Raw genomic sequence first — 26,954 nt, 5'->3', positions numbered from 1 at the left:
GTTGCAGGAGCATTACAGAGCCCAAAAGGCATTACGTTAAATTCAAAAAGGCCGTCCGGTGTGATAAAAGCGGTCTTCTCTTTGTCCTCGGGATGCATAGGGATCTGCCAGTAGCCCGACCGTAGGTCAACGGATGAGAAGTACGATGCAGAGAACAGGCAGTCAATGGCATCATCAATCCGAGGAAGCGGGTACACGTCTTTCTTTGTTACAGCATTCAGGCGGCGATAGTCCACACAAAAGCGCCATGTACCATCTTTCTTTTTGACCAGAATGACAGGAGCGGCCCAAGGACTGCAGGACTCTTGTATAACACCCTTTTGCAGCATATCCCGAACTTGTTGATTGATGACCTGTCGTTCTGTTGGGGACACTCTGTACGGCTTCTGTCGAATGGGGTGTGAGTAACCGGTGTCAATCCTATGCCGTGTACGTGACACGGGAATGCTACGGGAACCACTGGGCTCTGAAAAGTCAAAGATAGACGAGTATTTGACCAGCAAGGCTTCTAAGGCATCACGCTCGACACTGTTCAGAGACTTGCTGATCATCCGACGCAGCTGTGAGTCAGTGGCTGGAGTAGCAGCTACTGCGTCTGGTGCGTCAGCAACCAAAGCCACCGAGGCAGGGACATCTTGATTACACGTGGAGACCTTCATGTGAACTGGTAAAACAACTGGTTGCGAAGAACAGTTGATGGCCCACAACTGGGTCCTGCCCTGGAACACTGACACCAGGCAATGTGGAACCAGAATGAGTTTCTTAGCGCAGTTAGAATATAGAGGCGCCACTGTGGCATCGAAGGTATCGGAAGCACGGCTGGGACATGAAACTGGGACGCACTTGATAGAAAGCGGGGGCACACTGGTATCCTCGGATACACAAAACACATCTTGTCGAGCCGGCGTCTCTTCGAAGAGTCCAGATGGAAGGGAACCATCAACGCAGAGTTCCCCAGAGCGACAGTCAACAGTTGCGCCACACATTCGTAAAAAGTCAATACCTAAGGTAACGTCATGCGTACATCTCGGAAGCACTGCAAACTCCGCTGTAAAAATGGCTCCGCCGAGGTACACCACAGCACTGCATATCCCCAAGGGGCACAATAACTCACCGCCCGCGCCATGAAAATTAACACTGCGGTCCCAAAGAAACATAACTTTGCGGCCTAACTGGTTCTTGAATGACAAACTCATAATTGAGACAGTTGCACCCGTATCCACTAACGCCATTGTGGGCACACCATCTACAAGCACATGAACTGTGTTCTTCAGCATAACAATTGAGGGAGGAATTTCTAAACGCAGCGCACAGTCTCCAGCGGCCTCACCTCCCACGGCCGCGCTGACTAGTTTCCCGGCGAAGGCGATGGGGAACGTCGCCGGGGTGACGAATAACGGCGCACAGAAGAGGAAGGGGGTGGTGAGAAACTTCGGTCGGAGACGGGAGAGTGGCTGCGTTGTCCGTCGGGCAGAGGATAGTCGCTCGAGGTCAAGGGCCGTTGAAAAGGAGGGTCGTACGAATTGTTGACCGGCGGAGGAGGATGGACGGGCCGCTCGTATCGAGGTGGTGGACGGCGGCGGCAATAGCGAGCAATGTGCCCCTCGATGCCGCAGCGGCGGCAAACGGGAGCGGTGCGACGAGGAGCTTGTTCGCTTGAAGACTCTGACGAGGCGGGAAGCACTGAATACCCACGCGCGTCCTCAGGCCTTCTGGCTGGGCGCCGGAAGGAGGGTGCAGGCGGTCTTGAACGATGTTCATAATCTGGATCGTAGTTCAATTCGAAGTCCGCCGAGCGTGGGTAGGAGTGATAGGGATGACTGGGTCCACCGAACCTGGACGTGTGTGCAGTGTTTACAGAACTCAGCCCAGGCATCGAGGGGACTACTAATGGAGAACTTTGATAAACGGGAACTTCAGACGACACAGATGGAGGACACCGTGCATGGGGCTCGAATCTCAGAAGTTCCTCGTAAACGATCTGGCGGATCGTCGTTGAGAGATCCGTAAAACGCTCTTCGACGCTGGCCACAGTTGGAACGTTAGCCAGTCGCCCAAATTTAGGCGTAATACGACGAGTCTTCAACGTCTCGAATGTGCGGACGTGCCGAATGACGTCTGAGACGGCCCCCAAGTCATCTTTGGTGATTAGAAAATTGTACACATCTTCTGCAATTCCCTTCAGAAGATGTCCTACTTTATCATCCTCGGTCATATTAGCGTTCGTTGTTTTGCATAACTTAAGTATTTCTTCTATGTAGGTCGTGCACGTTTCGCCCGGTAACTGAGCCCTGTGTGCCAGCGTTTGTTCGGCCCGCTTGCGGCGCGCGAGGCAATCGCCAAAACACTGTCGCAGTTCAGTTACGAAGCTGTCCCAGGTGGTGAAGGAGTCCTCGTGGTTCTCAAACCACACCAAAGCTGTATGGGTCAGAAAGAAGACCACGTTGGCTAGCTGAGTGGCGGCGTCCCAGCGGTTATAGCGGCTCACCCTTTTGTAATGGGTCAGCCATTCCTCCACGTCCTCGCCTGCTGCTCCGGCGAAACTGCGAGGCTCCCGATAGTGCTGCGTTGAACCGGTCGCTGTGGCCACACGCTGGTCTGAAACTTGGATCGCAGCGTCACTTCGTGCTGCGGATGGCTCTTCGGGAGACTGCATGGTTTCGGTCAGCGGTTCCAGGCCGGCAAGGCGACGACGCCGGCGGGGCTGCTCCAGTTGTTGCTGCGCCGTTTTGTTGCTGAGATCGTTACCCAGCACCTCCACCAAGATGTTACGGCTATAATCTTTATAGCCGGGGTGTTCTAGCTGGTTCAACAGGCCAGCGGCGAGAGGTTCGATCGGCGAGCGGGAATCAGCGTCCAGCGGGGCACAACAATATATTGCATGTTTCATGGTAACTGTTTTCTCAGCTTTAACCACCAAGGTAACCTAGTGGAGCCACTCATTAAGGGGAGACGTGGGTCTTGAAATTAACATTTTTATTATTAAAAGGTATTGTAATGAAGTTAGGTGTGTGTGTGTTTCCTCTTCCTGTTTTCAAAAATGTAATTAGTTTCAGTATATCTCAATTAGTTCCCCTATTATAGAAAAATAACTGAGGCCTAATTAGTTATTCTTAAGGGTTATTGAGCCACTTTATTTCTGCATTTTTTTGGTTTCATTTGAAATGGGGCTGTAGTCAAAGACCTGCCATCTGGAGCTCTGCTAATTATATTGTTTTTGAAGTACATCATCATATAATAATGTTAAATTTTGTCCAAGCACCATAATTATGAAGTTAAGTGACATTATGATTCACAAAATTTGAAATGTTTGTCTCAGCCAAACAAAAACAGCATAGCTCCATAATTTAGTTCTTTCTAAACTCAACGGTATAAGATTAATTGAAATTGCTCTGTAAAAACACAATAAAAATATTCGTAAGGCTAGTGATGTTGCAGAAAACACGAAGCTGAGAAAATCTCGTTTGAATTGCGAGTGCCAGCCATTATGAGGTCATTGTACAGGCCTCAAAAAACAGTTGAATGCGGATGTTCCAAAAATATTTGACACTAGTGAGTAATACCAGGTATTGGGGAAGGTGCCCAGCTTTCAAACAAAGCCAAGATGGCGGCCATCAGGTACGCTGTCATGTATAGCGACGGGCGCGAAGTCCTGCTTCATTTCGCTCCGAAATCATCATTTTCGGGATTCGTAGACACGAAATATATAGATGTTATATTATAATAGTTGCAGGTCGAAATTAGAATCTCGAAACATTTTAGACTGGAACTTTAGAGGGTGTTGATCCCGAATGTGCCATTTTTGAAAAATCGAAATTTTCGCATTTTTTTATTATTTCAAGACCTGCGTCTCCCCTTAAGGTGTATCCAGATGACGGACCACGAACCTGTTGTGGCCTGTGGATTAGCGGTCGCGTGCGGTCTAGCTTCTGGTCTACGAGGTCCACGCGCGGTCCACTGACCGAATCGCACGAGAAATGACATTTTTTCTGGCGGCGGACCACGGACTTGCCTTCTCAGACACTTCTCGCACACTTTGTACAGCTGCATCCACTTTTTCTTGTTTGTAAAAATTGATTCTGCGGCTCTTTCTGGATGTGTGTTGATACTTGTCTGGCACCAAAAGACGTATTCATTGCAGAGAAGTTTGCATTAAAAAATTTTCCCGCCTCACGATTTGAACATGCGACGTCTACGCCAAAATAGACTCCGTGATTACTGTTTCGAAGTGAATGGTGCTGTAGCCTAGCCTCTGGGATTGTGCCCAGAAAAGAACTGTGTTTATCCACCGCAGTTTACTTGTGAAATTTGCCAGTGGTGGCGACACCTGTTATTTCATTTTTATAAAGAAACAAAAAAAAAGCTTATAACAGCTCCATTTTCAGTGGAAGTTGCATCTGTGTTGTTTGAATAGGCACACGAGCTCAGGAAGACGCCTTCGAACTCTTGTGTGAAGAATGCAATCATTGACATACGGTTGCATCCTCCCCACAGTTTCAGTATTCTGTTGAGAAGCAATACCCCGAAGTACCTACACTTCCAAGACACTGGGGTCAAACAGAAAAGAATGAATTACTGTCAATCCTTGAGGTATCTAGAAATGATAAACACAAGCTCTATGCTCTTAAGCTGCATATTGGAATTGAAAAACAGCATAATGTAGGAAACCTATTCAATTGCTTTGAAGAAATCTCTGAATAGTGCATCATCAGTTTGACCCTCAGTTCAAGCCTAGTCACGTGCATTTCAAACCACTTGTGCTCTTACTTGTTTAACCGTGGTGAAAAACTGAAATATTTAATGGTTGCATTTTCCAGCAATAATGGTAAACTATAAACATTGTTAGTGAGTTTTGTTAATTTGCAACGAACATTTGTTCGACAAATTGACTTAAGAGTACAAAAAATGGCAACCACCATATTCCTCATTTGACAGGCATAAGCTCTTCCCCATTGGTTACCTGGAAGCTTGTCCCAGCTTAAAGCTGCTCATGTGGGTTGCACAAAATTGTATTTCTCTTCAAGATATGTATAGGAACAGCCGTAATGTACAGGTGTGAAGGGTAGCGTATTTGCAAGAGCTGCTTTGAAAAACCTTGACATTGTTGTTCTCATTCAGTAGTAATCAAGTATGAATTTAAGAAGCATGCCAAGGAGTTGACGATTTTGAATAAGCAGTCTATGCATTCATGTGTGTTGTAATTACTTCGTGGCTTCTCCAACTCATGTAGGCAGCAAGGGGTTGCATCACGAAGGGAAATGCATGCCTTTCACTGTTTCTATGGTCTCCCCGCTCCACCAGGCATGCATGTAATCATAAGAAAGGAATGTGGTTGGCTATCAAAAAGGACACATGTGACAGGTGTCACTTTCGGGGAAGTTTTTTTTGATTGGCTTCGTGTGCAACTGCCCAAATGAGTTGCCAGGCTTTGGCTTACTCTTGTCAGGTAGTATGTTTTATAGTTCACCTTGCGCTCTGAGAATGTGCACCTTGTTGCTAGCTGCCCACATGTGAGCAACACTGGCAGAAGGAGGGAATGGCGTTCCCGTTGTTTGTTGCCAAGTTCCACTGAAATGGTAGGGGTAATCCGTCGCTCGCATGATGCCCGAGCTGCAAAACAACGCTATTCACTTGGTGGCGTAAGCCTAACCGTTCCATGTGTGCATCACATGCACTCACTACATGTCAGTCATGGGCTGGGTGGTGGCTTGGTAACAGCGGTGTTCTGCTGATAAGCTTGTGTTGGTGGATTCTCTTTCTGGCCACATTCCAGTGGAAGTAAAAGAGGAAAACACCTGTGCGCATAGAATTCGTTATATATTACAGAACTCCAGGTGGTCAGATTTAATCCAGATTCCTTTCCTGTGGCATGTCTCATAGCGTGGATGTCGTTTTGCCCTGTGAAGGACCATGAGATATAATTAAAAAGGTGGTATGATTAGTGATGCAGTAAGGAGCCATGTGGCATGCTACTTTGAAATAAAATGACTCCAGTGTATGCTGGCATGATTTTGTGCTCAAGCTTTGAGGCTAGATGCAAAGAATAATGAGCCTGTTGTGAAATAGTGGCACTCCTTTCAGTGGCACTGCAAACTATCGATGGTGTTTCATTGTTTACTGTAACCCTGTTGTAATTTTGTTCTTTCTATTTTTTGTGGCCTCTACCGATCCATTTATACCGATTCAGAGTGGCCTCTAACAGTTCAGAGCTAACTTTATATTCCTAACATGTCAAGTGGTTTTAACAGGGAGTATCCTGTGTGTATTGTTTTTGATAGATGTGCTTCTAGTATTTTGTGAGAAACACAGAAGGTCAAAGAGTGTTCTACTGTATCTTTTGTGTTCGTGGCATTGTTGTCAGTGCTAGCGGTTAATGATGGTAACGATCAGTCAGTTGAGCTTTGTTTAGATTGTCCGCGAACAAGTTGTGTGCAGTGTCAGTCGTGCTGAACAGAGGAGGCGAAAAATTAAAGCAGTTTGAAAGGAAGGCAGGATTTACGATGACAGGTGACGGAAGATATCAGCGTAGCAGCAAAACAAGAATAGGTAAAGTGAAAAAAAAAAGGGGGGGGGGTCTTGTGGGACTGTGAGGAGTACGGTGCACATTTCTTGGAGGGCGCTTCACACAGGAATGAAGGATCTGTGTATTTGAAGAAGAGCTCGTGTGGTAACAATAGTAGTGGTGGAAATGGCTTTAGAAATGAGTCTATGATGCTAGCAAACTGTGTACAAGATGTCTAAGCTAAAGGATTATTGTAGTGGAACTGCCATGCAGCTAACAATGGTCTATTCATTTGTTCTGAGGTAAAAGATTGTAGCGTATCTGTGAATGGCATGTTTCTCTTTCGCTTTGTTGTCAATGGTGGCTGGGGGGATTTATTACGAAGCACAGCTTTGCCTTTGTGCCTGAAAGCGAGTGATATGATAAAAAGATTTGTGAGGCACTTGAGCTTCGTCTGTAAGGGTATGAGGTGATAGCGTTAATGGGGCCTGTCAGCAGCTCCATTTGATCTGGCTAGCGTATTGCCCAGTCACGCGCCGTACTAATGTTACCGAATCCCATGATACATGAATATCACGTGTCACAAGCATACAACCCCTCACCGACATGCACTTTACTACTCACTTAATCACTACTCCCTTACATACAGTCATAACCTTAAAGCTACTGTGTTATTTGAAAGACCACTTAACATGGATATTAAACTCCACTTTAAGGAACCCATACGAACGTGTGTGTATGGCCTAGGGGTAGGCCTAGGGGTCTGACTCGCAATCCGTGGCTCAGGGGTTTGATTTCCCACTAATTACCCCAATTTTATTTTCCGTGCAATTTATTTATTTATATATTTACATGTCATAATGGTGTTTGAGTCGTGTTGCGACCTTGTAATCATAGTTTATGTAATGTTTTAATTACTTTTCAATTCTGCCGCTTCATGTATGACGTAAAACCTTTACGACTAATTCAGAGTCTCTCGACACAATGCCGGATGGTGACAGGATGATGCAGAGTTTTTCACTGAACGGTAGCCTTACTTTAAAATAATGCAAAGAAGAGTGCCAGGAGCTTCTTTTAGCTATTTTTCTGTGGACAACACATTTGCAGTGTCTTCTCTATTGGCAATTATCCACTTGCAAAAGGAGTATAATCACGCTAGTCTCCGGTATTAGGAAGCGTCAACAGAACAGCCCTAGCATTTATTCAGCGGCACGCATCAGGGTAATCATCATCTTTTTCAAATCCAAGAAAGTGCATTGGCCATTCTACAGTAAACGCTTGATATTTGTTTGAACAACTGGACCGACAGACGTTCAAGTGAGGATGCCTTCTCTGGTGGATATTCTTTGCAACCTTTCCACCTGACGGCACTGAACAGTGTGAATCAGGTGAAGCAGGCAGTGGTCTCAGCCAATCAGGGGTGCTTTTCTGCAGTGTGACTGGTTTGTGAGGTAGAGAGCAGAGTGGGTCAGGGAACAAGCATGAGTTAGTGATATTCCAGCTGAGATCAAGGAGAGGAAGTGAATGTAGGCAGGGCGTGTAGTGCAAAGAACAGATAACCAATGGTGTTACAGGGCAACAGAGTAGACTCCAAGAAAAGGCAAATGTAACAGGAGGCGGCAGAAAATTAGCTGGGCAGATGAGAATAAGAAGTTTGTTGGGATACGGTGGCTGCGGCTGGCACAGGACTGGATTGATTTGGAGAGACATGGGAGAGGCCTTTGTCCTGCAGTGGCCACAGTTAGGCTAAGGGGCTTGACGGGGTTATGACTGTCCCTTTTGTTCTCACAGAGCTGTCCGAGGAGTGGGTGAACATCCAGCAGCCGGTGGTTGAAGGCATCACCTTCTACGCCAAGTACCTGGGCAGCACGCTGGTCGAGGAGCCCAGTGGGGACAAGGCCACCGCAGATGCCATCAAGGCCATCATTGCCATGGTGATTGATGGTGGCACTGCCATCTCTCTGCTCTTCTTTATTCTTGCTGTGCACCCTGTCGGCTCGTTAAAATCGTACGCTGCATTCTTCCCAGTGCCATCCTGTGGCTGGCTCAAAGCAAAGCCTTGAGAGTCTGAGGAGAGAGAAAAAAATTGCAAGGTTGCAGCTTTCACGGATCAACTACTTGGTCCTTAGTTTCCGGATAGGACAGAGTGCTCCAGATTGGCAATCCATAACAGAGCTCTGAATCCACTAAAGTGTATGAATCGGTCTCTGCCGATGGCAGGTGAGGATTTGAATCCAGATCGCCCATTGAAGCACGCTTTTCAGTGAGCTAAGCAAGGAAACATGGTGCGGATCAACGATTGGAATACGCTGTAATTCTCGAGCGTATAGTTAAAAATGCTGTGAAATATACTTGACTGCAATTTTCGAACTGTGGACATCTCTTGTAAAATGCAGTTTGTGCTGGAGTTTCTCAGGGTTGATAGCATGTTTGTTTGCAGAAGTAGTAGTCCAAAATCTGGTGTAGTCACAGCCGATAGACATTGATATTTTGTTAAACGATATTCGCGTCCCTTTTGTTGTAGTGTGATAAATGTCTTGTAAGAATAATCTTTGCACTTAATGTGTTACGACAAGAAAGCAGCTTGTTGCTCGCATGGACACTCGCATGAATGAAGCCTTCAGTGTGGTCGCTACGTTCAGGTTGTAGTGCTACTGTTCCACTGCTCCCTTTAAGGCAAAAGCAGCACCACTTTGCCGTGAAGCATTCTTTGCATCAGAAGAAGCATTAAAGGTGCACTGAAGAGGATTCTGAACTTGTCTTTTTGCCGCGGGAACTCGATCTACACGTTCCTAGCATTCTTAGAAACTGCGACTTATGGCCCTGTGTGGCCGATTTCCCTAATTAAATCGAATTAACGTCCGGCTCCCACCTTTATTTTTTGAATTCTCCCCGTATGGTGGGCGGAGTCGACCAACGCGTGAAGTGCCTTTCAGCCTGCTCCGTGGAGGCTTTGCTTTCGCTTTTTGTTTTTTAGGATTCCATGAATAAATAGTTTCATTCGCAGATAATATAGCCGCAAAATAAGTCCGCATAAATAAAAATACACGCGGACTATTTGCTACTACGGACTACTATGTATTACTCCGTCGATGGTAGAGCGGCAAGCCGCCATGGCACTGGGTGAAAGGCACTCCACGCGTTGGTTGACTCCGCCCACCGTACGGAGGAGGATTTAAAAAAAAAGGCGGGAGCCGGACGTTAATTCGATTTATTTAGGGAAATCGGCCACATAGGGCAATAAATCGAAGTTTCTAAGAAAGCTCGGAATGTGTAGATCGAATTCCCGCGGCAAAAAGACAAGTTCAGATTCCTCTTCAGTGCACCTTTAAGAAAACTGCAAATGTTGATAAAGGGATGGGAAATACCTACCTGTTGAAATGCCTACCTGTTATTTTTTGATGTGTTAAAGAGAAGCTGTATTACGTACTAGGCTGTTTGGCCGTGTTATGTGAACAGATATTTACGGGCAAATTTTCACCATAAAACATCACTTCTGCTCTCTGTACAACTTTCTGTGCCAGTTAAAATTTTGAATTTTGTTTGAGCAGTGTTGCTTGACCTTGCACTACGGAGGTAAAGAAATATCTTTTAATTTTTTATTATGATTACATCCATATTGTGGCCTTTTGTGTGCCCCCTTAGACATCAATCGTGAGCACGGTAAGAAGGATGCAGTTATAGGGTCTGAAATGAGTTAGCAGCTCGTGTTATATGGTGCGACCAGATAGAAGTGTAAGATGTTAGAAATCATGATGTGGGATCTGGTATTACAGTATGATGAATGCTAGTTCAATAGTTAATGCCATCATACTTCAATGTAAAATAGTTTCACATGCAAGTATTTCCAGGTGAATGTATTGTTTCACGGTTAGCAGACAAAATGCACTGATAAACAAGTGTGACATGAAAGAATGCAACCAGTTTTAGGGCTAGTATCAGCTCTGCTGTTCCACTGGGTGTTTCCTGCTTTGCTAGAGTATTCTTTTTACTACAAGAGCTGTTTGGTTTGGTTTGGTTTATTCGGGTTTAACGTCCCAAAGCGACTAACGCTATGAGGGACGCCGTATAGTGAAGGGCTCCGGAAATTTCGACCACCTGGGGTTCTTTAGCGTGCACTGACATCGCACAGTACACGGGCCTCCAGAATTTCGCCTCCATCGAAATTCAGCCGCCGCGGCCGGGATCGAACCTTCGTCTTTCGGGCCAGCAGCCGAGCGCCGTAACCACTGAGCCACCGCGGCGGGGCTACAAGAGCTGTATTAAGGGACTTTCTCCGACAGACAGCATTTATGTTTATGGCCCGGCGTCGGCATACAGTGTTTATGGCAGCATTATACCATAGCCAAAAACTCGGCATAGTCACATGCGGCCGTCAAGGATGTTATCCAGATAGGCTGAGAAGTGGGCACCTTTGAAAATGTGTCCCAAGTAGGTTGTGTGGTCTACGTGGGCATGGAATGAGCTCTCCCATGGTTAGAGTTGGGGGGGGGGGGCATACGACTCTCACTGTCCTTTCCTTGCACTAGGGGAGGGTAAAATGTGTTGGAGGTTTTCTTTTCCTTTGCCAGTTCCACTTGGAACATATTTGTTGCAACATACAGCAGTGGCTGTTTCGTGCCTTTTGTAGTGCTGCATGTGCAAGTGGGAAGAGTTTTGTTGGAGAACACGCCCTGCGTGTGCATCTGTAATACTAATGTTTCATGATGTTTGCAGCAGCGAATTTAGAACTTAAAGGTGCTGAGGAAAATGACTTGTGAGGGGAACACGAGTGAATGCATGAAGTGATCTAGCAGGCGAAAGCTTTCGTACAGCTGCGCTTTTGCCTGATATTGTGTAGGCAGTCTGAAAATGCAAGGCACTTTCCGATTGTTTGTCACTGGAAATCATGGGTTACTGTGTGTGGTGGTTGAAAAAAAACGTGCACTTTGCGCCAAGTGGCAGAAGGTTTTTCTACCTAATAATGCTAGTGATGACTATGAAAGCAGCCTGTGCAGTAAGATTTTAATGCTCTTTGTGGAACTCCGAGTGGTCAGAATCGAGCTGTAGAAAGAGATGGAGAAGGTTTTGTTCTTATGAAGGGTAGTGCTTTTTGCTGCTGTACTGCTGCTGTAGATTGTAGACGTGCCACCATACGTGAGGAAAGAGGGTGAGGGAGTGAAAGGGCAAAAAAGGAAAGGGGTGAATGAAGTAAGAAAAAAGATATGCGAAAAGTAAAATGTCAGCTGTGGAGCTTTGAAAGGACACATTTTGGATGGGGATAGATTTTCCTGGGAGGTGGATTTCTTGGGAATAAAAACTTGGGGGACACTTCAGTTCCCCTGAAGAGTGTAACACAGCAGTGTTAAAGGGTCCCTAGGGATACTTGGGGGTCCCCTGGTACACCGTTTCGCAGACATTGACAGGCTTGTTGCATTCACATACTGCTTTATTACACATTGTCTGTATTAATTGGTGATGCTAATTAGTGATGCAAATTAAGTGTTCGTGTTATGTAATTCACCTACTGTGCGATGTGAGGTGCTCGTTCAAGGCCTCCATTTATCTGACTGAACGAACGTTCGTCAGTGGTGCAGAGGTAATATGCCCAGGACCCAAAGTGCCTTGACCAATCAGGATTTTGTAGTCACAGCGGCACTGATGCCGAATTTTCTGCTAAATGTGAAGTTTAACGGTATCATTATTGTTTTAAAAAATTATACTGGGAGGTACTGGGACCGATACCCAGCACCTCCACCAAATATGTCACGGCTATACAGTCGGGACAGCCAGGTCACGTTTTACAGAGCAGCACCAGGCAGCAGCGAACTCCCGAGCGGAACCCGAAGAAGAGACAACGAAGAAGCACTGCCTGCCACCATGGCTAAGGCTAGCCAGGATAGCGGTTAAGGCAGTTCGGCAAGGAGACGGCGCCACGAGAATGTCCAGGAATGTGGCAATATATATATATACATATATATATCGGTCTTCCGATCGAAACGTCGAGTCAAATACATATTTCCTTTAGCACGCGCACACACACGCACACACACACGCACACGTGCACACACGCACACACACAATCCCACAATGGAGAGGCAGGGGACCCAGGGGTAGGAAACTTCCAATACACCATTGTCCAGCAAATACAGATGTCAGTGCCAATTCCTCCCATAGCGGCAGGAGGGAAGCAGACTGCAGCATCGTATCGTCGTCATGACAACAGTATTCAGCAGAAAAAATAAACATCCCCAAGCAGGATTCGAAACATTGCTGTTGAAAAAAGAGCAGTTTCGTATCCTGGTCTTTCAGACAATTCGGCCATAGCCGCATCCTTATCGCGCTACGTGCGTGGGCAGGAATCATTCAGTTTTAAGCATCAGTTCACCTCCAGTTTCCAGGTGCACGCTGGAATAGTTGAAACCGAAACTAACCAGAGTTTCCTACCCCTGGGGGACCCATCATACTCTCCAGTGCCGTTTGCACTTCGCTGTTTCCATTTCATCCTGGGAGCAGCTTCTCTCATGCATATGTGTTGGCATAACACTGGAACACGCAAATCATTTTGTTTTTTTCGTCCAGTAACGAAGCAGAGGTGATGCTGGCACACTTTTTGTTTAGCTGAGGTGCCACTTGCGTGAACGATTTCTTGTGCATATGTCACCATCGTGGTAACAGACCACAGTGCAAGCACTAAAAAGCTGTGCAACTGGAATCATTTAGTTCCCTTACCCGCAGTGGTGTTGGCTGATGTTTTGCCTGTTCTCTCTGTGGCGGTGGACATGCACAGGCCAAGGCAAGTGGCAAGAAGTTGCCCAAAGTGGCCATCACTGTGTCCCCCAAGGGCATCTCCACCCGGGACCTGGCCACAGGGGAGCTGCAGCTGGATGTTTCCATCTACAGGTGGGTGAAGGGTGCTCTCCTTGCGAGTCTGAAATGCAGTGAGGCTGTGCTCTTGGTGTGTCACCTTCATAGCGCACCACTGAATTGGAGTGGTATAGGACTGGACATGTAGATAGGAACATGTGTGGGCATGCTTCTTCTCTGTGTTAGTTTAGCACCACGGTTTGTTGGGTGCATTGTTACTGTTTGAAGGCTCATACTCTTGCAGTTTCCTTCCAGTTGTATTCAGAAACCTTCTTCCTTTTCTCCCCTGTAAGTAAATTCATCATCATCATCAGCCTGGCTGCGCCCACTGCAGGGCAAAGGCCTCTCCCATGTCTCTCCAATTAACGCTGTCCTTTGCCAGTTGCAGCCACCGTATCCCAGCAAACTTCTTAATCTCATCCACCCACCTAACTTCCTGCCACCCTCTGCTATGCTTATCTTCTCTTGCAATCCACTCCATTACCCTTAAGGACCACCGGTTATCTTGCCTTCGCATTACATGCCCTGCCCAAGCCCGCTTCTTCCTCTTGATTTCGACTAGGATGTCATTCATCTTCGTTTGTTCCCTCACCTACTCCGCCCACTTCTGATCTCTTAAGATCTCTTAACATTACAGCTATCATTTTTTTTTCCGTAGCTCGCTGCGTTGTCCTTCACTTAAATTGAACATTCTTTGTTAGCCTCCACGATTCTGCCCCGTAGGTGAGTACCTGTAAGATACAGCTGTTGTAGACTTTTCTCTTGAGGGATGTTGGCAAACTGCCATTCATGATCTGAGAGAACCTGTCGTATACACTCCACCCCATTATTATTCTTGTAGTTATTTCCCTCTCATGATCCGGATCAGCGGTCACTACCTGCCCTAAGTAGACATATTCTCTTACTACTTCCAGCACCTCGCTACCAATTGCGAACTGCTGTTCCCTTGCTAGTCTGTTGAACATTACTTTGGTTTTCTGCAAGTAAATTAACACGGGTTAATTTACTGAAGCAGTGGTCACAAAAGCGGCAACATTGTATGGGGATAACTTCAGGTGATGGAGTATGAGAGAGGATGGGCAGATTATGAATGGAGCTGGTAAACAAGGTTTGGAAGCAATTCTTGATGGGTATATTTGAGCAGCAATGGGACTTTGTTGGGGCAGCATGGGATGTGCATTGTTGGGTATTGTTAGTTTCAGCTAGCTGCGAACAGTAAAGTAGCAGTTTTCAATTACATTTTGTCACTAGTGTGCGTTAGGAGACATCTACAGTCACTAGGGCTTCCAAAGTTTCGAGCTGTACTTGCTCTGTTTCGTTCTGTTTCAAAATAAGTAGAGTTGGCGGGTCCTGCAAATGTCTCTGCAACTGTCAGTTTCTAAGTATTGAGGTTGTAGTAACTGTGTTTGTGTAAAAGAAACAGAACTAACGTAAGAATAAAATTATATAAATGCGGTTACTTACAAAGTTATGGGGCATGGAAGGTCCACGCCTTGTCCACCGCACAGTTCAGCTGAAATTGAGCGCACTGGTGACCCTTGGCCTGTGGGTGCGCTTGCAGGATCTCGTTCTGCTCTGCGGACGCCAGCTTCGACCGGGTCGTGGCGTTCATTGGCACGCACAGCAATGAGGTGATGGAATGCCACGCGTTCCTCTGTGCCAAGCGCCGCATCGCCCAGGCAGCCGCCCTCACCATCTCGCAGGCATTCCAGGTGAGTGATTGGGTAAATAAGAGTGAAGCAAGGAAATAAACGAAGAGTTGTCGTCGTTCTGTGGCGACGGGCAGGACTGTGGCTGTGCAGTGATAACTTTGTGGGGGAGTGGTCCTGGCTGAGTGATGGAAGACAGGCTCTCAGCTGGAGGCGGAACCATGGTGGACGGCATCTCAGCTGGAGAAACCCTCTCAGTATTGGAGCTCTCCAGTGGTAGCTGCGCACCTTGCACAATGTCTGCGAGCTACTTTATTTTTACTTTAGATGCTTGTCTTAAATGTAGGCCATATTTTATGCTCCTGATGGTCCTGGCTGTGCATAATTGGTTGCAGTGATTGGTCGAGTGAATGCACAGGTGTGGAGCGCAGTAGCTGCCTGCTTTCTTTTGTTTCCCTCTTCCTAAGCATTCCATGTGTGGTTTAGGCTTACAGATTCCAATTCAGATTTATCTTGAGTCGAAATATCACTATTCATACATTCTTAGCATTAGCTGGTATTCCACAAGCAGTTTTTCATTATTCTGGCTCGCGCACAGAACCGCCATAGAAAACTGGTTCTCAGCATTAAGTGGTGGTTTGGGTTGGATTGGTGTTTTTTTAGGTCTTACTAATGTTATCACTCTGTTTTATTCTTTTTGTACTTTGCTGTCTCTTCTTGTATACCGTATTGACTCGATTCTGACGTGCCTTCAAATTGTAATGCGCACTCGTTTTTCATGGTCCACTGAAAAAAAAAAAGCACATCTTCGATTGTAATACTCGCCAGGCTTTCATGCTTCCCGCACAAAGAGCGAATAACACTGGATGAGCGCACGATTTTTGGCAAACTGGAGGACCTATGTGAATGGAAGCAAAAGAAATGCTCAGGCACTAACCAGTGTCCTAAACGGTGCACAGTTTTGCTTGGCTGGCTGACTGAGGGCTGGTGCAAAGCTTAGAGAAGGGAAACTGAAACTAAGCTGTCGGGCTGGCCTCAGAGGCGGGGGCCATCCGTTTTTCCTCAAGGTTTCGGCTGCGCACATGTCAGAGGGCCGCTGTCGACTCTGCAGCATGCAATTCAGGTTTGAGTAAGACTTTGACGTTCACTTGCCATGCCTATCATACCTGTTCACGATCTCCCTTCGTGGAACTGTTCAAAACACCCAGTGAGAGATGCGTAGCATCCGAATTAGAGAGCGTCCAACACCATAGACTTGCATGCTGTTCCAGTTGCCAGCTGTTCCAGTTATCTGAATTTTCGATTAGCGAGCTTTTACTGCATCGACGCACAAGAAGCACCAAGTCATCATTTTGTGTTGGTGATAGCAGTACAGTGTTGCTGACATAGTTTTATTTTCATACTTGTCATTTTTGGCCAAGTTTTTGTGCAAAAAAGGTGTGCGTTAGAGTCAGGTAGATACGGTTTATAATATTTTGCGAGTAAAAATTTACCTTTTTTTTCTTGGCTGTTAGGTGGCTTTCCAGGCCTGGCAAGGTTCGCGGCAAGCAACAACCACTCCGGCAACACAGGTATGATGCTGTGTAACTAATACACATTTGTTGCACGATCATTTTCGACTAGTGTTAAATAAATGGCCGTTTCCAATTTTGGTTCGGTAGTGCTGCATAGTGGTGTTGCTTAGCAACTGTCATGGCTGTTTAGTTGACCTGTAATGAGTGGCCCTGGTTGGAACAGTTCAACTGACAATATAGTGCTTGATGACCACATCGTATTCACTTACTTCGGGCAATTTCTTGTTCTGGTCGAGATTTCGTGTCTAACAGCTTAGAAGGTTGTTGTCCTGGCATAATAAATGCATATAACACAAACACTTCAAGTGGTTTTGCGATAATTGTAATCAGATGCTGTAACTGAACGTACCTCTTTTCTGTAGTCTTATCTTTGTGTGATGCGCGAAATGAACAACTTCTCTTGAATTAGCAATTTAATGAATTATGAAAAGGAGTGCTTGAAAACAAGAACAAAGTAAAGGAATATTTTAGGCCACTTTGGATTGACTGCCTCATCAAGAGGTTGAACTTGGTTCGATGGAGAGTTTGTCGAAAGAGGCGGGCAAACATAGATGACTGTCATTGAATTCATTGGGAGATGAAATTGCTCGTGTAACAGTATAACCTACATGTGAAAACTTATACTGTTTTAGTATGTGGATTCCTCTTGCTTTTGGATTAGGCAGCACTCTCTAGCTCTTATTAGTTGCTAAATTTTCATTGCATGCTTTTTGATGTCAAGTTACTAATGTGCTGATGGCAGAAAAAAGCAGGAAAGGTAAGCTGTTTGTGACAGCGCAGTAGAAGTGCAGCATTTTCCAGCAGTATATTAGTAAGGAACCTGCAGGAATCAAGTGATGATTGTGTTTATCCGTTTGTGTTGATCTCTCCTAGTCAGCTGTTGCAAGTTGTGGGGTTGTAATTGTAGGATAAAACTTTCTTCCGACTTGACCATGGCAGACACAGTCAAAACTGCCGACTCTACCCTGTGATCACGCATGCTGCTCAAGCGCAAGCCGACCACGGCGGGCCTTGCTATGAGAGGAAACAAAGGAACGACACTTTGGCTGTCACAGACAAGGCATTTATTGCTGCAACAACAGCGCCAGCTAGCAACAAAATATGCTAAGGAACTGAAACTGCTCCTCAGCATGGTTACGAGCGAACGTTTGCCCACGCTAGGGCAAGAGAGAAACTCCGAGGCCGGATGGGACGAGCTGGTGGGAGATTGTTCCCACTAGGCCTTGCCTCGCTGGTGTAAAGCGGAGCGCCATGCCAAAAAGCCCGTGCACGTTGAGTTCCCGAGCCAAAGAGCGAGTCATCTCCTGTGTGTGCGCTGCAGACACGCCGTCCGTGGCACTCGTGTAGCTGCGATGCCAGCGCCATCTCTTGTTAGTTAAGGTAACTAGAAACAACACCGCAGGGAAACAAACCCCAAAGGGACAAAGTGGGGTGAGGTCCCCACAAAATCGATGACATGCTGATCACATGCCTCGAAATTGAAGCCTAACATTGCAAGTGTAATATGGTTTATGGCGGTTTACCGTCCCAAAGCGACTCAGGCTATGAGAGATGTCGTAGTGAAGAACTCCGGCCAATTTCGACCTCCTGGGGTTCTTTAACGTGCACTGACATCACACAGTACACGGGCCTCTAGAATTTCGCCTCCTTCGAAACTTCACCGTTGTGGCCGGGATCGAACGCTCGTCTTTCGGGTCAGAAGCCGAGTGCCATAACCACTGAGTCACCGCGGAGGCTGCTAGTGTAATAGTAATGTGCAGTGTTACAAGTGCAGTTGTCTTCATTCTACACAAACTGTGAAACGCTCTTTTATCGTTTTTTGTGTGAACTCAAGTAATGAGGGCTGCTGCATGAAGATGCTGGGGAAAAATAAAACATTTTTCTATTGCTCTTGGTCATTTTTTTATACTTATTTTTGCAGCATAGCTACAAATCTGTTTCATTTGGTATGATTTTGCTCAAACATTTTCTGCCGTTTGTCTGACACACCAGCGAGGAGATTCAGGTGCAGTTTGATATTTCCCTTGTAGTGTGCTGTATTCAAGCTGAAAGAGGTCAAATATAAATGTCATGTGCATGACAGATGAGAGGACAGAAGAAGACGAGCTTCGGAACTGCAAATGGGGTTCAATTGGGGCATGTCAATTATTCTGCTGCGGCCGCCGCGGTGGCTCAGTGGTTATGGTGCTCGGCTGCTGACCCGAAAGACGCGGGTTCGATCCCGGCCGCGGCGGCTGGAATTTCTTTGGAGGAGAAATTCTAGAGGCCCGTGTACTGTGCGATGTCAGTGCACGTTAAAGAACCCCAGGCGGTCGAAATTTCCGGAGCCCTTCACTACGGCGTCTCTCATAGCCTCAGTCGCTTTGGGACGTTAAACCCCATAAAAAAAAAAAAATTATTCTGCTGAAAGCGCAGGGCAGGAAAGGTCGTCACGTCCTTGGATATATTAATTTCACTTTACTGTGGACCACCCTCTGGCTAAAGTATGGCTAACATGCGCTCCTCATAAACAGCAGTGGTGGCCGCAACAGAGGTGAATGGTTAGTGATAAGAAAGCGTTAACTGAACTTAACTTGACGAAAAAGCTGGTGCGAAAGGGAGGGAAAAGGAAGTGTTAATGAGCAATAGAAAACATTGTGGACATCTGTGGAGTTGGTTGACGGCAGACACCTTGTGCCAGAATGTTGGCTTTTCTTTGTTGTTACTTACTTGGTCATCACTTATCTGATATTTGCACACGGCATCAAAGAGGTTGTGGTTTATTGAAAAAAAAAACAACTGAGAAACGCTTCCATCAGTACCAGGATAGGTGCATGTAATGCTTGTGGTTAGATCTAGGATGGAATGTGCTCTAGCGGTGTGGGATCCGCTTATTAAAAAATATACCGGCCAGCGGGAGCATGTTCAGATAAAAGCAGTTCATTTTATTTATGCTATACAGAGGACTGATTCACCAACTACGCTAATGCTGCGAAATAATGTACAGATTCTAGGATTGCAGAAGTTGCAGAGGAAGTAAGCATCCTCTTGTTTCTTTGCAGTTAAATTTCTGGAACAGATCCGCTGAATTGTGCTGAAAGCACTCGGAGAGCGCGATACATAAATGAGCATTCATTAGCCCCAATTTTCGTGTGGACACATGGCTTCAAGTGCAGCTTTTCCCCCGAGGGCTCTCGTGGATTGGAGCTCTCTTCTTGGAAACGTACTTGAATCGAAGCATTTTGCAAAGGAGCTGGAAGATTTTTGTTATGGCTCCTAGCATTGCTGTCGTCGTGGTTTGTTGATTTTTTTTTTTTCGTGCTTTTTTGCTTGGGCTGAGCTATGGCTTATAGTATGTGCAAATGAATGAATGAATAAATCAATCATGCTGCCTGTGCCAAAAAAAAGTGAGCACACTCTTTGCCCTTTCTCCTTCTTCCCTGCAGGAGGGTGGGGGGGGCCAGCAGGGTGACCGTCCAGAGGCCAACGGCAACAAGGAGGCTGAGGGAAAGGAGGAAGGCCGCGTCACGCCACTCATCGACCTCTCCTCGGACACGGTGCGTTATTTGGCCGGCACTGGCGCCTGCTCTCAGCTGTCTGCCGCAGGAAAGGTGTAGCACTGGAGTTCGGTTTGTTGGCTCCGTGTTTGGGTCAAATGATCGAGCTATTCAGGCCACAGTTTATGTATGAGACCAGTCAAGGGGGGACATAAGTGCGATGGAATCTGTGTGAATAGAAGATAAGACTGAGCCAATGTTGCCTGGAGCATGTTCAAGTGAGTGTGGGTGAGCCCATGTTTGTGCGTGCTTGTCGAGCGCTGAGTGGCGTGAGTGAGCATAGCTGACCCTGTGCTCACCAAGAATACAAGAGAGAGAGATGAACCCTTTAAAGATAGAATTTTCTTGAAAAAAATTATAAAAGCTTTCCCCCACGGCCAAATTTTTTCTGTAGTTGAGTTTGAACAAAAATATGAATCATTAGGAAAAAAAGTTTGAAAGAGTATTTTAGTCATAATATTGCTCAGAACTGCTCAAATGTTCAGTATTCCTTCACCGTGACATAGTGCTCGGAGCACAGCTCTATGCACATTGCTTTGACGCATGCTGCACACATAAAACAGGTGTCTGCTCTCCGCTTGGGGTGCCTAGTTGTGTAATTCATGAAAACTTCCTGTTGGGCGAGTTGGTAGTTCATCTTGAAGTATAAATGTTATGTTTGCGCTATAACATTTCTACTTCTAGTCGTGTAAATCGCACATGGCACCTTCGCTGGGTGCAGCACCGTTGGGCGTCGTCGTGCCTTGCACAATTCCGGGGTGTTACATCTGCGTCGGGCTCAGAGTTGGAGCTGGTGCAATGCAGTTCCTAATCTCAAGATGAGCTATCCTGCTCGTATTCAGACTCTGTAAATGGTGCGTAATCTGAGTAGGAAGAGCCATCGCTGTCACCTCAAAAAGAGAGAACGACGTGTGTGCGGCCATAACACAACTGCACCAGGCATCTGAGCAACGCGAAGGAAACAGAGTGAAAAAATTATGGGCGATTTAGTGTGGTTACGCCAAAGTGTGTTAGCACTTCGGTTTTCACTGTGGTTTCGGTGTTCAGATCTATTGCGCACGGATGGAAGTTGATGAAGACGACGATATCCAAAGCACATTTCGAGAGACTGGCAATTTAGGACTTGGCATGTTTGGCTGCGGTGATGGTGTTGTGGTCTAATACAGTGGCCAGCAAAACTGATCTGTTTCTGCCTGGGTTCGAAACCCAGTCGCGGCCGTGAAGTCTTTTGTTTTAGTTTATTTTATTTCAGGTCAAGTAGGCTTCAGACATCGGGTTTTTGCGAGAATGCGGGTAGCAGTGCTACCAAACTAAAAAGCAGAGAGCGATAATGCGCCACGAGTATCGGCAGTAAAGAACCAAGGACAGCGCCAATCAAGAAAAAATCAACTTTCCTGTGCCTCCACAAGAAAAGACTATGGATGCGGAAAAGCTGAAACCGCGCGACTGCATCATTGTAAACCGCACGAAGCGCTGAAGGTCAAAAGTCAGCTTTTTTATTTTCTGCTAGAAGGTGGCACAAACCCTTTTGTAGCGCTTCTTGCAAGTCCTAGGAGGTGGGAACACCTCCCAGTGAACACATTTTCAGTTCAGTGCGAAATTTCGAACGCAAGATCACCGCCATACACGTACGACAAAAACCCCGTGTGATGGAAATCCATCACCGCATTTGTGTGGAAAAAAACTTTCAAAGGGTGACGCAGTCATGCAAAACAAGTTGCGGATCCAGGCAAAGCTATCATTAGGAATACAGTCTTAGACTGTAGTGAACTGTTGCACGCAATTCAAGTTGCTGCCTATTAGGATGCGTCCGTAGTCGAGAAGTTGTGCGTGGTCCAACATCTGTGGAAACGCAGACTTTGGCAGGAGCAGCCGGGAATCATGCACAGTGCAATTGTTCTTCACAGCACCCACGTTTGCTGGTGGAAGACTTGTTCAGCAAGAACACCTGTGCCTCACCTGCACAGCACCTGCACAGCACAAGCACCTGCAGCCTCATTTTGGCACGGCGAAAGCATCTGCACAGCTTCATGGATTCGCCATTTGCGCCACCTTAAGGCTGGTGCCTTGTGCTCTTTTCTATTTACAGCGACAGCTGTTGATGGGACACCTTCCGCCGCCGATCACACGTAGCTCCCGCCGACAGCGTATAGCTCCTCTCCGCGATCAGGTGACCACCCCATGCCTGTCACCTGTGCCTTGTGCCGTCATCGGCTGGGACACACGGTCGTGACACGCTGCCAAGCGGTTCGAAACATCTCTGTTACACTCTGTGCTTGTCTGTGTTGGGGTCGTAAGTATTTGTAGGGAGAGGCCCAATAGCACCCTTATATAGTGGGTGGACACCCGGACTGTACTGTGAAGGAAGGGATTTTTAAAAAATTGACGGTCGATTTGCGTAGTTGGGCCAGATGCGAATTAGGTGTGCTAGCACTTGGGTTTGTCACTTCGGTTTCATTGTTCGGATGTGTTGTTCATGGATGGAAGTTGTTTGGATAGCAATCATTGGTTATTGCCTACATATGCGGAGTTGGCCATTCTCTATACTTAACAGTCATAGATCTCTGGGGGTCCTCATACCACTCCTGGCACAGTGGTGCAGCGGTTAGGCAATGCGTCACTGCCCTGCGATGGCAGGTGATGCCACCAGTGGGACTTTGGAGGCCCGGGTTGCACTTTCCAAGCAACCTTTATGCTTGCTTTTGCTTAGTTTTGCGGCTTACATCGCATAGCGCAAGTGTAGTCGGTGTTTGGCTGCGACTCTGGATGCGTGTGACATCAACTTTGGCAGTCGATGAAGGTCTTTTTGTGAGCATTCCAGATGTGGCAGTGGTGAAAGACAAAGAGGAAAACTGCGTATAAAATGCGTACCACGTAGGATTTGTAGATAAGGTTCTGAGGGCGGCTTATTGTTTTTATGGAGGTGCTGAAGGAGTTGCTGCTGGCCGGGAGTTGACATGAGGAATCCAGGAGTGTATGAAGTTGAAATGCAGTTCTGTTCATGTGGGACAGTAGATCATGTGGAAGGTCGCAGGTGTGATTCCTTCTTGTCATTATCGGCGCCGTTTTGCACCGGCAAAAGCCTTGTACATGAAGCCATGCCTGAAAGTTTAGAGCACAGTCTAACCAGCATCCTAGGCCAGGGGTTCTTGATCTTTTCGGCCTCGGGGAACCTCAGTGGCTTTCAAGAGGTGCTGAGGAACGCATGCCTTTCTTTCCTGCATGCAAAGAGAAGCGTGCCTCTTGCAAAAAAAATGTTCAAATTCATTTACTGAGTCTGGCTGTGCACACTGGAGAAAGTTTTCTGTGAGCAGTTACACTATGATTTTTGGCAAAATAAAGTGGGTAACACAAAAGGTGGAGGGGAGGTTAAGACATGCATCAATTTATGGGTGCTTAGGGAAACCAAAAAGCACTCCAGAGAACCGAAAGGTTCTGCGAAATCATGTTTTAGAATCCCTGATCTAGGCAGGAGAAGCATTTTTAGTAGCATGAGAATTGATAATTGTAATGTAGTATACAATAGACTCTCGTTATTCTTAACTTCAAGGGACCAGATATTTTTGTTTGAATTATCAGCAGTGCACCTTTAAGGGGAATGCGACTTTTGGAGGCTATTAGTGGCTATTTATTATTAATAAAAATAAAATTGGAAGGAAAAGATGTTGCTAGCCGCGGCATCTGGCATGGAAACCTGAAGCACCTGAGCTGCGGCTAGCGGGAATAAAAGGACAGGGAGAGGGAAAGAACGGGGGGGGGGGGGGGGGGGGGGGGGGGAGTATAGAAGAAAGGATAGCTGGAGATGAAATTTTTATTTTTAGTGCGTAAGCATTGTATGGCTATGTTTGGGGTTTCGTGTCATTGTATGGCTATGTTTGCGGTTTCCTTTCATCATGAGCTTGTCCACATGTTTACATCCGAACAAATGGGTTTACGCGAAAAAGAATGGTACTAATCAAAAAGTCTCGTATGGGAAATCGGGGGGTTGAGTTGAGTTGATTAGTTAATTAATTAGAGCCAAAAATGTCCAAAAAGTGGGCGGGGCCAGAGCAAAACTGGCGCCAAATTTGAAAACTTCGGAAGTGTGGCACCACGTGACTGGAAGTGTGGGCGCAGCTAACGCATGGCGTTAGCTCTGCCATGCGAGGATCTCGACGCAGGGTCTAGACGTCTAGTCACGAGTCTCAGTTGAACCCCATAAACCAAACCAAACCGATCACTGCCACCATCACTGCCTATGACGTGCTAACGCTGGCAGTCATTTTTTTCAGCGAGCGATAAGAGACGCCAGCAAAAACTTTAGCATTTCGGGAACATGTCGCACCGGAATCTGCAACTGCAGCCACAGCAACCACAGGACCGTTGGTGGCAGATGGCAGCTCGTTTTGCCACTCATCAGCGCAATCAGTAGCGATATCAGAACACGCAAGTGTTGGAAGATAAGCTGTTTTATTGTCTTCAGTCTTCGCTAGCCACTTGCCCTTGTGATTACATTATCACTTATGGTACCGTTACATATAACGACGTCCTAACCCATGCGTCCTAAAATGCATTGAAAATATAGCCGGCCAACTGAAATTTTGAAGTTTGCTGGAGTTATCCGAAAGTATGAATTATCGGAGTTTGAATTGTCGTGATTCGACTGTTGTTAGGGCCCTTTGTTTTTGGGTGAAAACTAAGTTTAACTGATACCTGCACCCCGAACAGACTTTTCAAAAATGTGGTCAAACCTAGTATGTATACAAAAGTATGCCTTCTACAGAGCATAGACTTCCAGTGCGCAAAGCTGAAGGCTCTGAAAGCTGAAGGCAAGGCTGTTTTCAGTTGACCGATTTCAAACATTTTAACAGTTATTATTCATGACGCAGCCAGGACAAGTTCAAAAAGTATGTTTTAAGCAAGAGCAAGAGGCCAAGTCAGGGGTGGTAACCAGAGGTCTTATTAAAATTGTATCAAACTTGCCCACGCTAATAGCGACCTGTTTTAAAGGGACACTGAGGAGAGCACTATTAATATATTTTTTATAGCAAAATCCAATAGTTCGGCATGTCATGGCTTTGTTGCCACTTGGCCGGCAGCGAAAAATGCATTTATTTCTAAGAAATTTGGATTCGAAGTTGGAAAGGTTTTTCCCGCCGCTGTGATTCAAACTTGGGATTCGGCTATGACGACAGAGGACTAAGTGACGTGAAACATGACGTGATGCAGACTCCGTGATTTCTGGCTGCCAGCAGTGCGGCCTAGCAGCAGCCGAAAAGAAAGCTACCGCCGGCCGCACGTTGAAGGCATCTATCGGCTATTGCGGCCGTCGCTACAGTCGCTTCGATTACGTTTGCACCGGCGTTTTGCAAGTGTTACGATGGATCTCGTTCTCGAAGTCGTCAACGAAGTTCTCGCAAATAGACACCTTTAGCATACCGTGTACCTTGATACCGCTAGCGGAATACCGGGAGCCCGCCTAACGCCGGCGAGCAGGCGCTGATTGGTCCCGATGCTTCAGGCGAGCGCGTAGCTGCCCGGCACGTGGCGCCATCTGGCAACGTCAAGGAGATTTGCGCATGCATTGGCTGCGCCTCAGTGATTTGTGCTTCTCGTGTCCTAGCGTTGCTAGAACCATTGGTTCCAGCAACACTGTTTTGTTATATGACGTCATGACGCTTGTACTTGCGAGTTTGGCCTGTGGCGGCGATACCTGTATTTTGGTTCTTGCTCTTTTCTACGTTACAAGAGCTTTGTTGTCAGTATGAGTGGCGTTTTTGTAATCAGGAGCTGGTATTCTGTCGATACAAGCCAACTTCAATTTCTCCTCAGTGTCCCTTTAAAACGGTCATTGTAAGGTTTAAAGGGACTATGCAATAAATTAATTGAGATTACGTAAAGCAGACGGGAGGTAGGAATTCCATCACTCGTCACCCCAGCGCAAGAATTTTTGAGCTAGCATCAATAACAATAAGTTATGGATGATTAAAAATTAGGCTCCTCCTCTCCCCCCTCAACTCATACACGCCGGGCACCAGAAAAAAAATAAAGAAAACAGCTCTGGGACTGGGCACCGCCCATGAATACGTCATTCGCTGACGTTTGGTTTGCGGCTTCTGGTTGTCGCACTCAGCACCCCAGCAGGAGCGTCGGCAGCACCTCTCCGGTCTCTCTCCGCCTTTCTGGATTGTGGTGCGCGTCGGATTTCTTTGCTTGTCACTGCGACAAAGGCACTGAGAGTGGCTCTTGAACGACAGAAAGAGGCGGCAGAGGTAAATTGAAACCATATGCGTGAAGGCAATGCCCTGGCTCACTCTTGCCCGAGGGGGTCGCACGGCGCCACAAGCAGACGATTTTCACAGCCACCGAAAGTGTGCCCATGACATCGTGGCTGCCGTGGCTCCAGCGAATGACAGCGTGTGATGTGGCCTGCCGATGTCACGGGACTAGTGACGTCGATTTTCCCGATTTTAGTTTCAAAATCGGTCATTACGAAGACATCAATTGGCCCGCAAATTTTAAAAAAAACACGGTTTTTGAAAATTCATAATGAATTGTCGGCTCAGCTCCGAAGACTCCTACTTGGTGTGAATGCTTCTTAGCATCATTTCTGAGCACTGAAAACATATACAAGTGACTTTTAATTTGTTGCATAGTCCCTTTAATAAATGTTTTTGCATAGTGCAAAGGCAGGCAGGCCTTGCATGGACACTGGTAGTAAAGCGCAGGAGATTGTAATGCACGTGATATGATTGTGATGAATAAGAAAATAGGAATATCTGATTTGATGAATTTTTTTTTCCAGTGCAAACTGCCATTTCCATATTGTTTATGAAAATAATGAGAAAAAGTGCAGATAGTTTGCCCC

At 46.4% G+C, this 26,954-nt stretch overlaps 1 protein-coding gene across 3 annotated transcripts in view; it reads left to right on the top strand.

Moving 5' to 3' along the window:
- The window catches only part of LOC149359321 (low density lipoprotein receptor adapter protein 1-B-like), a 43,472-nt gene that overhangs the window by 10,746 nt on the left and 5,772 nt on the right, over positions 1 to 26,954 (top strand). The window contains exons 2-7 of one of the 3 annotated variants that reach the window (XM_089571577.1): positions 8,294 to 8,436; positions 13,272 to 13,384; positions 14,910 to 15,060; positions 16,512 to 16,568; positions 19,997 to 20,107; positions 22,197 to 22,277. In XM_089571577.1, the coding sequence (XP_089427703.1) occupies positions 8,294 to 8,436; positions 13,272 to 13,384; positions 14,910 to 15,060; positions 16,512 to 16,568; positions 19,997 to 20,107; positions 22,197 to 22,277 (656 nt within the window). Of the gene's footprint in view, positions 1 to 8,293; positions 8,437 to 13,271; positions 13,385 to 14,909; positions 15,061 to 16,511; positions 16,569 to 19,996; positions 20,108 to 22,196; positions 22,355 to 26,954 lie in introns of all 3 variants that reach the window. The other 2 variants (XM_089571579.1, XM_089571578.1) reach the window with 2 other exon arrangements.

The sequence above is a fragment of the Amblyomma mixtum genome, chromosome 2 (genome assembly GCF_055824585.1).
Source record: "Amblyomma mixtum isolate Tamu chromosome 2, ASM5582458v1, whole genome shotgun sequence".
In the NCBI taxonomy this organism is placed as follows: domain Eukaryota; kingdom Metazoa; phylum Arthropoda; class Arachnida; order Ixodida; family Ixodidae; genus Amblyomma; species Amblyomma mixtum.
Note: the sequence above shows the minus strand (reverse complement) of the source record. Positions and strands in the feature narration are given on the sequence as shown.